This window comes from Psittacula echo (genome assembly GCF_963264785.1).
Source record: "Psittacula echo genome assembly, chromosome: 4".
NCBI classification, from domain to species: domain Eukaryota; kingdom Metazoa; phylum Chordata; class Aves; order Psittaciformes; family Psittacidae; genus Psittacula; species Psittacula echo.
This window is the reverse complement of record NC_137738.1, coordinates 1,277,146-1,290,315: the sequence shown is the minus strand read 5'-3', so window position 1 is coordinate 1,290,315 and position 13,170 is coordinate 1,277,146. Positions and strand designations below refer to the sequence as shown.

At 46.4% G+C, this 13,170-nt stretch overlaps 1 protein-coding gene across 4 annotated transcripts in view; it reads right to left on the bottom strand.

Annotated features, from left to right (window-relative positions):
* Nucleotides 1-6,493: 6,493 nt before the first annotated feature.
* UTP25 (UTP25 small subunit processome component) overlaps nucleotides 6,494-13,170 on the bottom strand; it is an 18,491-nt gene continuing 11,814 nt past the window's right edge. For 3 of the 4 annotated variants that reach the window (XM_080616461.1, XM_080616462.1, XM_080616463.1), the window contains 5 exons: nucleotides 10,929-11,131; nucleotides 9,721-9,903; nucleotides 8,584-8,696; nucleotides 7,922-8,167; nucleotides 6,866-7,188 (listed from right to left, as the gene is read on the bottom strand). In XM_080616461.1, coding sequence (XP_080472587.1) covers nucleotides 6,942-7,188; nucleotides 7,922-8,167; nucleotides 8,584-8,696; nucleotides 9,721-9,903; nucleotides 10,929-11,131 — 992 coding nt within the window. In that variant the 3' untranslated portion in view covers nucleotides 6,866-6,941. Of the gene's footprint in view, nucleotides 6,578-6,865; nucleotides 7,189-7,921; nucleotides 8,168-8,583; nucleotides 8,697-9,720; nucleotides 9,904-10,928; nucleotides 11,132-13,170 lie in introns of those variants that run through there. The other variant, XR_013956681.1, reaches the window with a different exon arrangement.

Below are 13,170 nucleotides of genomic sequence, written 5' to 3'. Positions count from 1 at the left end.
TCAGCCAGGAGCGTGCCCACGTGCTGGGATGGGGAGGGAGCACAAGGAAACGCCTGGGCCAAGCACTCTGCCGGCAGCAGAACATCCCCAAGAGCTGATGTAGATTTTGACTTTCACCTCGCCATTCAGGTGGTTTCCTCAGCACAGCGCCACTTCCTGAAGGATAACACAGGCCAAGTTGGACACAGGGGCTTGGAGCAAGCTGCTCTAGTGCAAGGTGTCCCTGCCTGTGGCAGGGGTTGGAGCTGGATGAGCTTTAAGGTCCCTTCCAACCCAAACCAGTCTGGGATTCTGTGATAATTTCTTAACAGATGAGACCTGGATTATGGCATGAGAACGGATGCAGTAACACACCTACTGATGTGGGAGGAGCAAGATACCATTACTGACTATCTCCTCCCTGTCCACACTGAGATTAGGGACACCATCAATGCACCAGAGGCACCTCTATCGTCTACCCTTTCCTGTGGCAGGGGTAGCTTACACACCACCAGTGGGCCACCTAAGAGAAAGCGGGTACCCCCAGAGCCTCCCAGTCGCAGCAGCTGGGGAGGGAAACTACATAGAGAGACTGAATATCTGCCTTCAATGAGCCCTTCTATCCAAGAACTCAAAAAGCTGATGGAACTAACGAGTTTGAAGCAAGTTACCCCAAATATCTCACTGTTCTGTTGCTATGATCTGGCAGCCTTGTTCATGTTTCCTTTATACATGTGCACAAGCATCTGGAGGATTCATGCAGAAGGTGAGTTGAGACAAAAAGCTCTCCTTTGGGTCTGAGTGCTCTAAACCTTGCCTGATAAAGTGATCTATTGGATGCTCCATACCCTGTTGAAAAGTCCTGGCACCTCCTCACCCCTTGCAAGTGGAAGGTGGGAGCATTCTGCTACCTGAAGACACCACATCTTTTGACCAAAAATCAGGAAATTACCAGGTAAGGCCAGGAGTTTCAGGATACAGCCTTCCAGATAATGTGACCACTGATGCTGCTCTGTTACCTACTGAATGGGTTTTCTGTATTTCAAGAACCTTTGTAAAATATAATACTGGGAAAACACTGACCTCAGTCTCCTACAGGCTGTTGAGATTCCCGCTGCTCTTCCCTCCTCTGCCTTAGCAGTAGAGCCACTGTGGTGTTGTTACCACCAGGGCAAAAATTGCTGTACCACATCTATGTGCACTCCCAAGTTCCATGTAGGCTCCTTCTCCAAGAAAAAGCATGGAAAAACTATGGAAAAAGTAAAAGACAAAGCAATACGTATGCAAACCCAGACCGCCTGCTGTGCTGTAACCCTCCCCACCTTGGCAGCAGATGTGATTAGCATAGATGGGTGGCAGCTTGAGGGTGGCTCTTTGCTCTCACTTGGTGGAGGCTCCGCACCTTAGAATCGCAGCATCAACCAGGCTGGAAAAGCCCTTTAAGCTCATCAGCTCCAATCATTTCCCAGCACTGCCAAGGCCACCACTGACCCATGGCACTGAGGCCTCGTCTCCACGGTGTGTGAACACTTGCAGGGACGGTGACTGCAGCCCTGCCCTGGGCAGCCTGTTCCAATGCCTGAGCACCCTCTGGGGCAGGAATTGTTCCTCAGCTCCATCTAAACCTGCCCTGGTGCAGCTTGAGGCCATTTCCTCTTCTCCTGTCACTTGTTATGTGGGAGAAGAGACCGACCCCATCTCACTCCATCCTCCTGTCAGGCAGTTGTAAAGAGTGGTAAGGTCCCCCCTGAGCCTTCCTTCATCACTCACCTCAAGTCTCACACGCTTCTAGAGAGAGGCTTTTCACTGGTTTCCTCTCTCAAGCAGAAGTCAGCAGCAGGGAGAAGATACCCGGTTGTGTCTGACAGAAAAAGAAGCATTTCAGGGCTCTGCTCGTTTGAAAGTTACTTCACACCATTTGCCTCTCACACATTTGCTTGGCTCAATCTTACTCTGCTTTTGCCCCACCATGCTGACCCAGTCACAGAAGAGCTGCACAGCCAGATGGGCTCCCAGTGCTTTCCCAACTCCTTTTCCAAAGGAGTGTTAATTATGTGATTAGGCTGATGAAGAGGGGGAAGTGCTCACACCAACACACACAGTAAGATTGGAGAGGGAAATCTAATAGTTTGTGCTATAAAGATGGTCAGAAGGAGATGGTCAGAGGAGATGGCACTGAAGTTACTTAGAGCCTTTTGCTCTGATGAGGTGCTATGATCCTTTCAGCCACACCAAACACTAACTTTAGAAGCCCCCAATGAAGGAACTTCTCAAAGACCTTGTAGAAGTCTAAATAAATTGTATTAACTGGTTCCCATTTATCCATTTGATGTATCCAAAACTGATTCACCTTTTCCTGCTTTGATTAAAACAAGTATGCATTATTAAAGCTAAATATTCATTCTTTACTATTAGTTAAGTGCCAATGAGGGCTTTTCAAGCCTGACACCTAGAAGCATATACCATGGAGATTGCTGCTCCTTAGCTGGCAGTAACAAGGCACTGGCAATGGTTTTTTAGTTACAGCCCCTGCCACCAGGTTCCCTTATTGTAAGAGCATAAAGCAGGGGCTGATCAGACACCTTGCAGCATCCTGCTAAACCTGACATCACTATGCTCCAACCACTCCACAGTTACCATCCTACTTTTGTCCTGGGTCTTGTTATTTCTCTGTATCTTACCTTGATTTTGCTCATGTCCTTTACTGCATCTCTTGTACATAATGAAGTGTTTATCTCTTGAGTACCACTCAATGCTATGGCCATTCTGCATCTCAGATAAGTGGTTCCCATTACCAGCTCATGCCTGTGAGCTGTTTATGCATCCAAGAGCTGGTGGTCTCAGCCCAACTCACAGTCCACCTGGTACAAGCAATCCCTCAAGCACAGATGAAGCTAATGCTTAATTAAAATGTAACCAGCCCTGTGCTAATTAATTACCCTTTACTGTCAGGCTCAGCACAGAACATGAGATTTAAAGCCATAGGGACTGAACTATGTCTTGGATCTAGTGTGGGCAGAAGCATCCTGTTGACCAGGACAAGAGCTGGCTACAGTAACACACTCTGTAAAGCCCTTGCAGTCACGCTTCTGGCTTTGTCCTGGGACGCTGCATGGCACAACTCAGCCAGTGTGGGTGCCTGTCTGTGTATAAGCAGCAGCTTCACCTTCTCCAGCATCCCTGGAAGGATGTCCTCAGCCCTCCACTTGTTCTCACCCTTCTCCCTTTTGCAGAGACCCCGTGTACATCCACACAGGCCTTTGTGGATGGGTTTCTGATGCTCCTATCCCTGCAAAGCAAACTGTTTCTTCAGACAGACCAAGTCCAAACCAACCCCAAACTCAATGGGCTGAGGCCAGGGAGAACAACTAATGCAGAGCTGAGAAACCCCACAGCCTGTGACAGCACAGCTGTAAAGGAATTGTTAACTGTGCTGTTGTTAACAGGAATGCTCCAATTTCTCCCTCACGTGATTCATCCCATGTCTCCCAATGCCTGCTGCAAAACTAACAGCCTCCTTATCAGAGCAGCTCCCCAGCGCTGGAGCCAGACTGTCCCCAAGTCACCTTTCCCTCCCTCTTCCACTCTAATACAGCAGCAGGCTGGCTCCTGCCTTATGAACACATTGCCAGGGGGAAGAAAAGAGAAAAATTGCCTTTTTGTCATCTTTGACAGGAGCAACAGAACATAACAACCCTGTTATCCTGATTAGGTTTTCCTGGTGAAAAAAGGAGCTGTTACAACATGCGCTCATTAGCTGGAAGAACAATCTTCCTATAGAGACAAGTGTGTCTTTCTCTTGGTCATCAATTAGTAGGATTTCCCGAGAGGCAGGAGATGCTGAACAGAAAGAAATCTTGTTTAACATCTTAATCCCAGTTCATTTTGACCCTGGGGTTTGAATTCCCCAAAGCTGTTAGTGCTTCAGCACTACGGCACGTTAGCAGCTGGTGCCTGGAAAGCTGCTGGCCTGATGGTAGGCAGAGCTCTCACACTGGCATTTCAGCAACTAAAAAACCACAGGATTAGTTTTCAGTACCCTGAGATTCTCTTGAAACATCAACAAAAAAGGGTTCTTCAGAGACCCCCTTCATCATCACCCTCCTTGAAAGTATAAGTACCTATGCCAACATGAACAGGATTTCATTTGAGATTTCTTTCTTCAAGATGAGTAGTTCCTCATCATCGGTGCACTGCTGTGAAGAAGTTGCCTGGGCAGCATGCTGTCAGGTAAAGAAACAGATAAATGTTGTATTTGCTAACACAGAATCATAGAATCACAGCTGTGTTTGGGTTGGAAAGGACCTTAAGCTCCTCCAGCTCCAACCGCTGCCACGGGCAGGGACACCTTCCACTAGAGCAGGGTGCTCCAAGCCCCTGTGTCCAACCTGGCCTTGAACATTGCCAGGGATGGGGCAGCCACAGCTTCTCTGGGCACCCTGTGCCAGCGCCTCAGCACCCTCACAGAGAAGAGCTTCTGCCTAAGAGCTCATCTCCGTCTCCCCTCTGGCAGGTTAAAGCCATTCCCCTTGGCCTGTTCCTACAGGCCTTGTCCAAAGCCCCTCTCCAGGTTTCCTGTAGCCCCTTTAGGCACTGGAGCTGCTCTAAGGTCTCCCCTTCAGGAGCCTTCTCTTCTCCAGGCTGACCCAGCCCAGCTCTCTCAGCTTGGCTCCAGACCAGAGCTGCTCCAGCCCTCACAGCATCTCCGTGGCCTCCCCTGGACTCACTCCAACAGCTCCATGCCCTTTTGATGCAGCCCAGCATAAGATTGGCTTTCTGGGCTGCAAGTGCACAGCACCAGGTCATCTCTCCTTATTCCATCCTAACCTCTATTCTAACATCTTTTCTTATTCCATTTGTGTCAAAACTTGCACATCTTTTAAAATTGTTGAACATTAAAAAAAATAAAGACAAGCCCCAGATGTGAATATTCCATTTGTAAAACTAAGAGCATCCACCAGGATGCACTAGGGTCAGCCACCTTATCGTCAGGAAAATGCTTTGGAAGACTGGCTTTTAAGTAACTCATTCGGAGCCAGCAGTTGCCCCAGCAAGCAAAACCCTGCCATTTGTGAAAGCACCAAGTCTGACCTCAGAGCTCATCACCTCCTGGCACCTCTGTTTCTCTGGAGCCACTCCTGGATAACCCACTTTGCAGAGTCCTGCTGTGACCTGCACCAGGCAGTTGTTTAAAATGAGGTGAAAAGGGGGCAAGGAAGTTTTAAACAAGCCCAAGGCCTCTTTCCTGCTCACCCCAATTCCGCTGTCAAGGGCAGCACCTGAGGAGCAGGAACATCACAGCACTGGGGTAGGAGGAAGCACTCGGAATAGAAACTCCTTCATACTGATATGGAGAAGGCACCAAACCTGCCCGAGGCACTTGGCTACGAGGGGGCAGAAAAACCCTTGCATAGTTAAGGCTCTGGCACTAACCTCTTGCTCCTTCTTCACAGTGGCTGCACTGCACAGTATTACCTCGCTAAGGAGCTATCCCACTTTAGCTTCCTCAGAGGTCAGATATTCACCTCTGTGCTAAGTCCATCCGGTGAAGAAAGGCAATTCCTTAATCCTATTTTGTGTGTTTGTTTCCATATCCACAGTTCTCCCACGTCAAGCCTAGGCCATACATGAAAATTCCTTGTTTGCTGCTCCTGCTGTCTCTGCTGCCCAGCAGACAGATGGTCATGAGGAGAACTTTGCCATGGCTGGCTCTTCATTCTTGTGTGCTACAGAGAGGTACATAAAATCAACATAAAGCATTACCTCAAAATGCAAAGCAGGAAACTGCAGGGACTTGCATGATTGCAGGACCTCAGGAACTCCCTGAGAGCACAGCCTCTGAGAAATACAGCAATCAAAATAAGGATAGATATCAGCTAAGTTATGTGTCTCATAGAATGCTTTGGGTTGAAGCTCACCCAGTTCCAACCCCCTGCCACGAGGCAGGGACACCTTCCACCAGAGCAGGTTGCTCCAAGCCTTATCCAACCTCCTTTAGTCAAGTGGTTTATTCCACTTTGGTAGATTTACTTAAGCCTCGCAGGCAAGAACTCCCTCAAAGCTCATCACAGGATGGACGTTTCCTTCTTGCATTTGGGCTCATGTGGGGCTTACCTGCCCCTTCACAGAACAGCCTAGCACATGCCTACAAGAACTACTCTACTTGTAGCTCCTTTTAAATTAGGCTTAGCTTCCCGGAAGGAAAAGGGGCACCACGCTCTTTTCCAATCTTTGTGAGATAGGAGACCACAGGTACTTGCAACTGCCACACTGGTTTTGTACTCCACAATGCTGCTTTGGTGATCATAGCGGGGCCAGGCAGGCTCAGGTTTCTCTCCTGCCAAGTTTAACCCTGTTTCCCTTTGGAAAACACTTATCCCTGGTAAAACTGGGGCTCCTGTAAATAGGAGGCAGAGATATTTAGATCACTTACGGAAAAACGCAAAACCACAGCTCCAACCCAAGCACATTCATGGATTCTCACAACTCAAGTGTGAAGCAAGTTCAGTTCTCATTCAGCAAAGTGCTTGAGGTGAAGAAGTTGCTCCTGCACCTCCCTTACGTATACTGCATTGAATACTTGGGATCATTTCTTCCCCTAGATTAAAGGAAAAAGTTGGTTTTGATATAAGAAGATGAGTTTGCTACACCTGAAAATAGAGTGATTTTTAAATTAAAAACTTATTTATCTCAGCATCAATCTTGGTTGACCAGGGAGTTTTTCAATACACAGGAAGAACAGTTCTGCATTGACCTTGTTTCTATGCAGAAGATACCCCCCAAACCCTGCTGTCTGGAATGACATCCTCTGTTTGTTGTTAGACAGAGGACTGAAACACAAAATGCTGTATGAACAATTTCAACAGAATATTTAATAAAAGGGAGTAAGAAGTTTAATACTTTCTTTAAAAGCACCATCAGCAAGTGCATGAAGAGTAGAATGCAGGTCCATTTAATGTTACTTATTCACTTTCTCCTGTAACAAAGAGGTGCACGTTCTTCTTGGACTGTAGCATTTGAGCTGCGCGCTCTATGCCAACCACTGCAGCCAATTTCTGAGCATCATACTTGGAGTAGAGCACAGTACAGGTCCAAGTGGCATCCACTCCATTGTCCGTGGCCTTCATCATATTGCAAATCTCACTGTAGAAGTGGGAGTATGTTGGTAACTCATAGAAAATGAGGTTCCTGATGCCTTTTATTGTATACCTGTAGTAGGAAAACAAAAACCAAATGTAATTTGCAGTCCTGCATCAGTTCTTCCATCAACTTCAATGCACAGCAGCTGTACCTCAACTCCACAACCCTGTGTAGACTAAACCTAGCACAAAGGTGGAATTTAAGGGGGGGATATCGAATACTGCCAGGCACAATGACTTCCTCCAGAGTACAGACCACCACCAATTTCTGCAGATTTCAGCCTCTTTTAGCTTGGATTTTAAGACACAGAAGCCTGATCAGACCAAGCTTCGTGAAACATTTTCTGCTGATAGAAACGCTCCATTAGGAACCTCTAACTAGCCCCGGTCAGGATGTAGCAAATTTTCCAGGTGGCCTCAGCCTGCTGTACTGCATTATCAAACCAATGACAAACCCTCTTCCAGAATCTTATGTAATTATTGTGGCACAGATGAACACAAACGAAAGGCACAACGAATCCCATTTTGCAGGCTATATAATCCTGGCCTGACATCAGTGGAACTTGGCAGAACTTACCTTCCTGAATAAAGCCCTGTGCATACCAAAGTATTAGAGTCTCTGCAAAGGACTGCTGATAACCTGCATAGATTTTAAACTGAAAAGCTCTTAACTTCAGTCACAGAAGTCCTCAGAGAGATCCAACAGATTCATAAAGCAATATAGCCCACCTACAATTAAGGTCAGACTCTACATCCAAAACAGCACACACATAACTCAGAGGAAAACTCAATCCACAATTCACCTTTTGTAGAAGTGGAAGCGCTCAGTGAACAGTAAGAACTGCTTCTCTCCCTTGAGGAAGAAGCGCCTCGCTCTGCAGACAGCAGCCTTTTTGGTGTATTCACAAATGTGAGTAAAATTCAGCTCCTCTTTCTTGAAGTAGTTTCGAAGACGCACGTAGTCAAAATACGATGGGACGTAGATGAGAGTGTGTGACATGATGGCATCGCGGTACTCAGGCAACACCTTGTCGATGAAGAACTGGAACCTCAGATAAGAAAACAAGCATGTTATAACTACAGTTAACATTTAGCTTTCCAATACTGATATGACCTCAAACAGGAGTATCATCAGACAACAGACTATAGAAGATTTTGACTATAGTTTGCTGCCTTTAACTTCATGGGATTCCTACACATGTAGAAGATAAAAGGCAAAGGCTTTATCAGTACTACACAGTTATGGTAGAGCCTGGTATTCCTTTCCTAGTCCCTATTCTCCAGTGCTTTTGGCAAGGAGGTCAGTCTTCCATTCACCTGTGCAAGGCCTTGCCTGCATCTGAGCACTAATGAAGGCATACTTCTATGCTGAAATCACACTGTGCCCTGCAGGAAATAGTATGCTCAACAAAATCTGAAATTGCAGTCATTAGGGCACAGCAACATAGTCTGGAACACAGAGTACCTTGTATCTATGACCGAAGTTAAACTTTCAGCTTCTAGCCTCCGAAAAACATGAGGAAGCTGGACCACAACATGGCTAATGGAGCCACTGAGCGGTACATTGCGGATGGCCACCTGTGGACAAGAAGCAGGACGGATGTTTAGGGAAGCAGCATTTCAAAGGCAGACATGCTGCAGCCAGCTTTCTTCTAGTCACTCTTGTCTGCAGCAGTGCACAGGCTGTTCTTAAGAGAGCTCCAGTGCAAAACTACATTCCATATAGAATCACAGAACAGTTAGGATTGGAAAGGACCTTAAGATCATCCAGTTCAATCCCTCTGCCACGGGCAGGGACACCTTCCACTAGAGCAGGTTGCTCCAAGCACCTGTGTCCAACCTGGCCTTGAACACTGCCAGGGATGGGGCAGCCACAGCTTCTCTGGGCACCCTGTGCGAAAGCCTCAGCACCCTCACAGGGAAGGGCTTCTGCCTTAGATCTAACCTGAACTTGCCCTCTTTCAGTTTGAACCCATCACCCCTTGTCCTATCGCTGCAGTCCCTGATGAAGAGTCCCTCTCCAGCATCCTTGTAGCCCCCTTCAGACACTGGAAGCTGCTATACACATACCAGATATACACATACCAAATCTGTTAAATATACAGGATCACCACTTCTGCCCTGACTTCCATATACTTGAGATGGACAATGAAGGGTCTTACTTTCTTTGTTTCTTTCAAAGTAATAATGCTTTGTGCTTCTTATAGAACAGCAGTAAAGAAAAAGGAAGAAGGCAAACCCTCCACTGCACAGCAAAAGAAGTCAAATAAATAAATAAACCCAGATAACTGGTGTGTGCCAAATTAAGAATAAAACAGAATCTGATTTCTGACATGAAGCAGCTACCAACGAAATAACCAAAGATCAAGTAAGTATCCCTGCAAGAAAGTATTCTTCATGCTTTTGGCCCAGCATTAGAAATCGTTGTGCAGCATCACGGACATTCAGAAACAGAACTACTTGGGTAACAGAAACGATTGGCACATAGACAGTCTTTCCGCAACTGAGTTATGGAATTTTTCCCTGCGCTGCGTTTTGTGTTCCTCTCCCCTCCCTTAGGCCAGCATTTAAAAGGAAGCATTCAGCTCCTCTGTGAACTCACCTGCCCCATGTAATTGAAGCAGTGTTTGTTGAAGACAGAGTTAACCTGGGGGTCCTGCAGGGCGCTGAACAGCAGCGTCTGGCGGTAGTACCTGCACCAGTTATTGAGATTCAGCATCCGCACTCGGGAGAAGTCTACCCCGTGGGAATCCAGAGGCAGCAGGTTCATGTGCTTCATCAGGTGCTGCACGGAGAGATGGAAACACAGCCTCTGACTGACAGCCTCACAACCGGCCTGCAAGAGCCTCAACAGCAGTGAGAAAGTGGGCAGGGATGAGCCAGACAGCACAGAATATATAAATCAGTGGTGATCTCCCAAGACATGGCTGAATGGAATTGACAGACCACAGCAAGAATAAATGACTTGGTTTCCCACCACAGAACTGAAAGTTACCATCTCTTTAGTCATCAGTAACAGTGATCTTTGCTCTCAGTCTTCTCCCATGGGACAAGTGTAACAGATTTGCTTGTGGTATTAAAGTCAATGGGCCCAAAGTTTCTGAACTAAAAGAACCCCAAATGCAGTTCCCATCACATTCAGGGAGAGTTTGGGTGCAAGTGAAGGAATTCTCCTCACTGAATGATGCCTCAGACTGGCACTGCTGCTGCTGCAGTGAAGGCAGTTGCACCCAAAGCAAAAAACCCCAACAACCCAGAAACAAACCAACAGGAAACAGGCTCCAGGATTCATCCCTTGGATATTGTGTAGGCTCATGTGCCCTTCATGGGGCATCTTCAGAACTGGTTAACTTTGGACATAACTAGTGCTTAGTATCTCTGTGGTGATTAGAGACAAGCCCCAGCTCCTATTGCTTTCTGGAAGAACCTGAATGAGGATGTACAGATTCCTCACACTGAGGCACTGGGCAGTCACACAGCTGGCATATTTTCTCTCAGGTGTGATTAAAGGAATCATCATTATATTGTTCTGCAAGATAATTAAACCTATCAAAAAATAGTCTCAGATGAAATATGCCACTAAAGCACCAAATACTAAGATTTCTAGAGAACAGGTGCTGAATGCTACCAAAATCTACAGAAAGAATATTCTTAGTATAAGGCAAATATCACGGTGGGGGCAGGAAAAAGAACAAGCATCCATGTCTGGCATCAAGTCAGTAAATATAGCAACACTGCTCACTGCCAAAACTAAGTTCTATCAGACTAACAAGACACAGTGCAACACTGAAATCCATACGGACAACGCACCAGGACATGTTCCCAATTCTGCATCAGGTAAATATCTGCTTGATCGATTATGAGAATTTCTATTGATGACAGAAAATCAAAATCTCTCTTCTTCTCCCCCTCTGCCCCAATGACAGTCCTCATTCCCAGGGGAGAGGCGATGATGATATCCGAGGAGTAGAACGGTGCATAGAGCCTCATGCTCTTCTGGAGAATCGCAACCCCTGTCCAATGACAACCAACAGCAGGTTCTTAGTTAAGGTCAATCATCAAACATATTCTTCCAGCAGGTTCTAACTGCAACTCCCTACACTCCCTCTCCCTTAACACCCACTAATGGTTAGAGCTGGACAAAACCGATCTGTTCCAAACTCTTCTTTGCCTAAAAAATGCTTACCCACCCCACGCCCAAACTAACAAGCATCTGGCAGATGGAGTTCAGCAAACTCTTTCAGCAGTACTTATTTTTTCCCAGATTTTTCATGGCCTGGACATTTTTTATCTGAAACACACTTTTTTTTGTGATTGTCTGCTATAAAGGGAGATGAAGGGGTTAAGAAAAGTAAGAAAAAAGAAGGATAAAAAAGGGCACAAACGATTAACTACTCCTTTCTCCCTAACTCCTAAACTTTGGTGTCTGCCATTAGGTACTAGAGAAACTGTTACCTTGACCTGTCGTGAAAGATTCAGTGTGGATCTCTTTGACTATAAACTGTCTTTATCCACAACGCCACAAGAGTGGCTACTAAAACTCAAACGAAAAGGTTTTTCATGTTATGACAACTGAAAGCATAAGCTGGAGCACCTCCCATACAGACAGGCTGAGAACATTGGGGCTGTTCAGCCTGGAGAAGAGAAGCTGCGGGGAGACCTCAGAGCAGCTTCCAGTGTCTGAAGGGGGCTACAAGGATGCTGGAGAGGGACTCTTCATCAGGGACTGCAGCGATAGGACAAGGGGTGATGGGTTCAAACTGAAAGAGGGCAAGTTCAGGTTAGATCTAAGGCAGAAGCTCTTCCCTGTGAGGGTGCTGAGGCGCTGGCACAGGGTGCCCAGAGAAGCTGTGGCTGCCCCATCCCTGGCAGTGTTCAAGGCCGGGTTGGACACAGGCGCTTGGAGCAACCTGCTCTAGTGGAAGGTGTCCCTGCCCATGGCAGGGGGTTGGAACTGGGTAAGCTTTAAGGTCCTTTCCAACCTAAACCCAAATCCCAAAAGTCTTGGGATTCTATGATTCCCTTGCACTGCTTCTCACACCCCATGTTGTGGTGCACATGCCAAAGTAGCTTATGCATCACCTCTCATGTTAAAGAAAGGAAAAGGAAAGGAATCAAAGGAGTTTTTTTCCTGTGTTATAACTGTATGGTAACTTTGCTAGGACCCAGAGTTTTCTGATTTAAAAATCCAGGTAGTCTGGCCCATATTCAAACCACCCACTACAGTCTGCCCAACAAAGGTGTCAAAGGTGTTGCTTCAACTTCTCTCCCTGCATGAAGCCAACTACCATGGGCACAGGTAGAGGCTGTCACACAGACAGCAACAGGGACCTCTCCTGTGATCTATTTAAACCCAATGATAAAAATGGTCCAAAAAATGCAAAATTTGGTTGAATTTCCAGAAAGATCTCACTTCTCACCGTGTAACAACAGCAAGTCTTTTCTTTCTGATTAAAAATGTGAAAGGGTGGTTTTGGTAAAGCCTAACAAATCTGCTTTAAATGAGATCTTTGTGCAGAAGTAACAGGGTGTGAGGCACAGTAAGAAAGAATAATTATTCTGCTTCTACGATTTGCTTCTGCAAGTAACAGCACTGAAAGGTTCTTCAAGCACTTCTTCACACCTAGGAAGTGGATCAAGCAGACTCTGGTATGAGAGAGGGCTGAAAGGAAAACTATTATGCTACTGAAAGTCAGATGCTCTCAGCCAGAGGTACTCACTGGGGAAGGAAGAAAGACTGCGTGGGACCTGCTCTCATCTTCCACTCTATCATGGAATTTCTTGGGATGTCAATTTATCTCTTAAGAAACAGTAATTTCAAAAGCCTCTGATCTGCCAAGTTAGAAAAACTGCCTACTCACCATGGCAGCTCCAGGAAGCAAGCACTAGCTGATCCTCTGCATGCTGCGTTACTTCAACAGCATAAGATTATCATATTATGAAATAGCCTCAAAGTTGCTGCTTGTCCAACAGGCTTGCTGGCTACTCCTTTGCCTTCATGAAAACCATGGGCAGCACAGTAGAAAACCGCTTTGCTTGATACTGAGCTTTA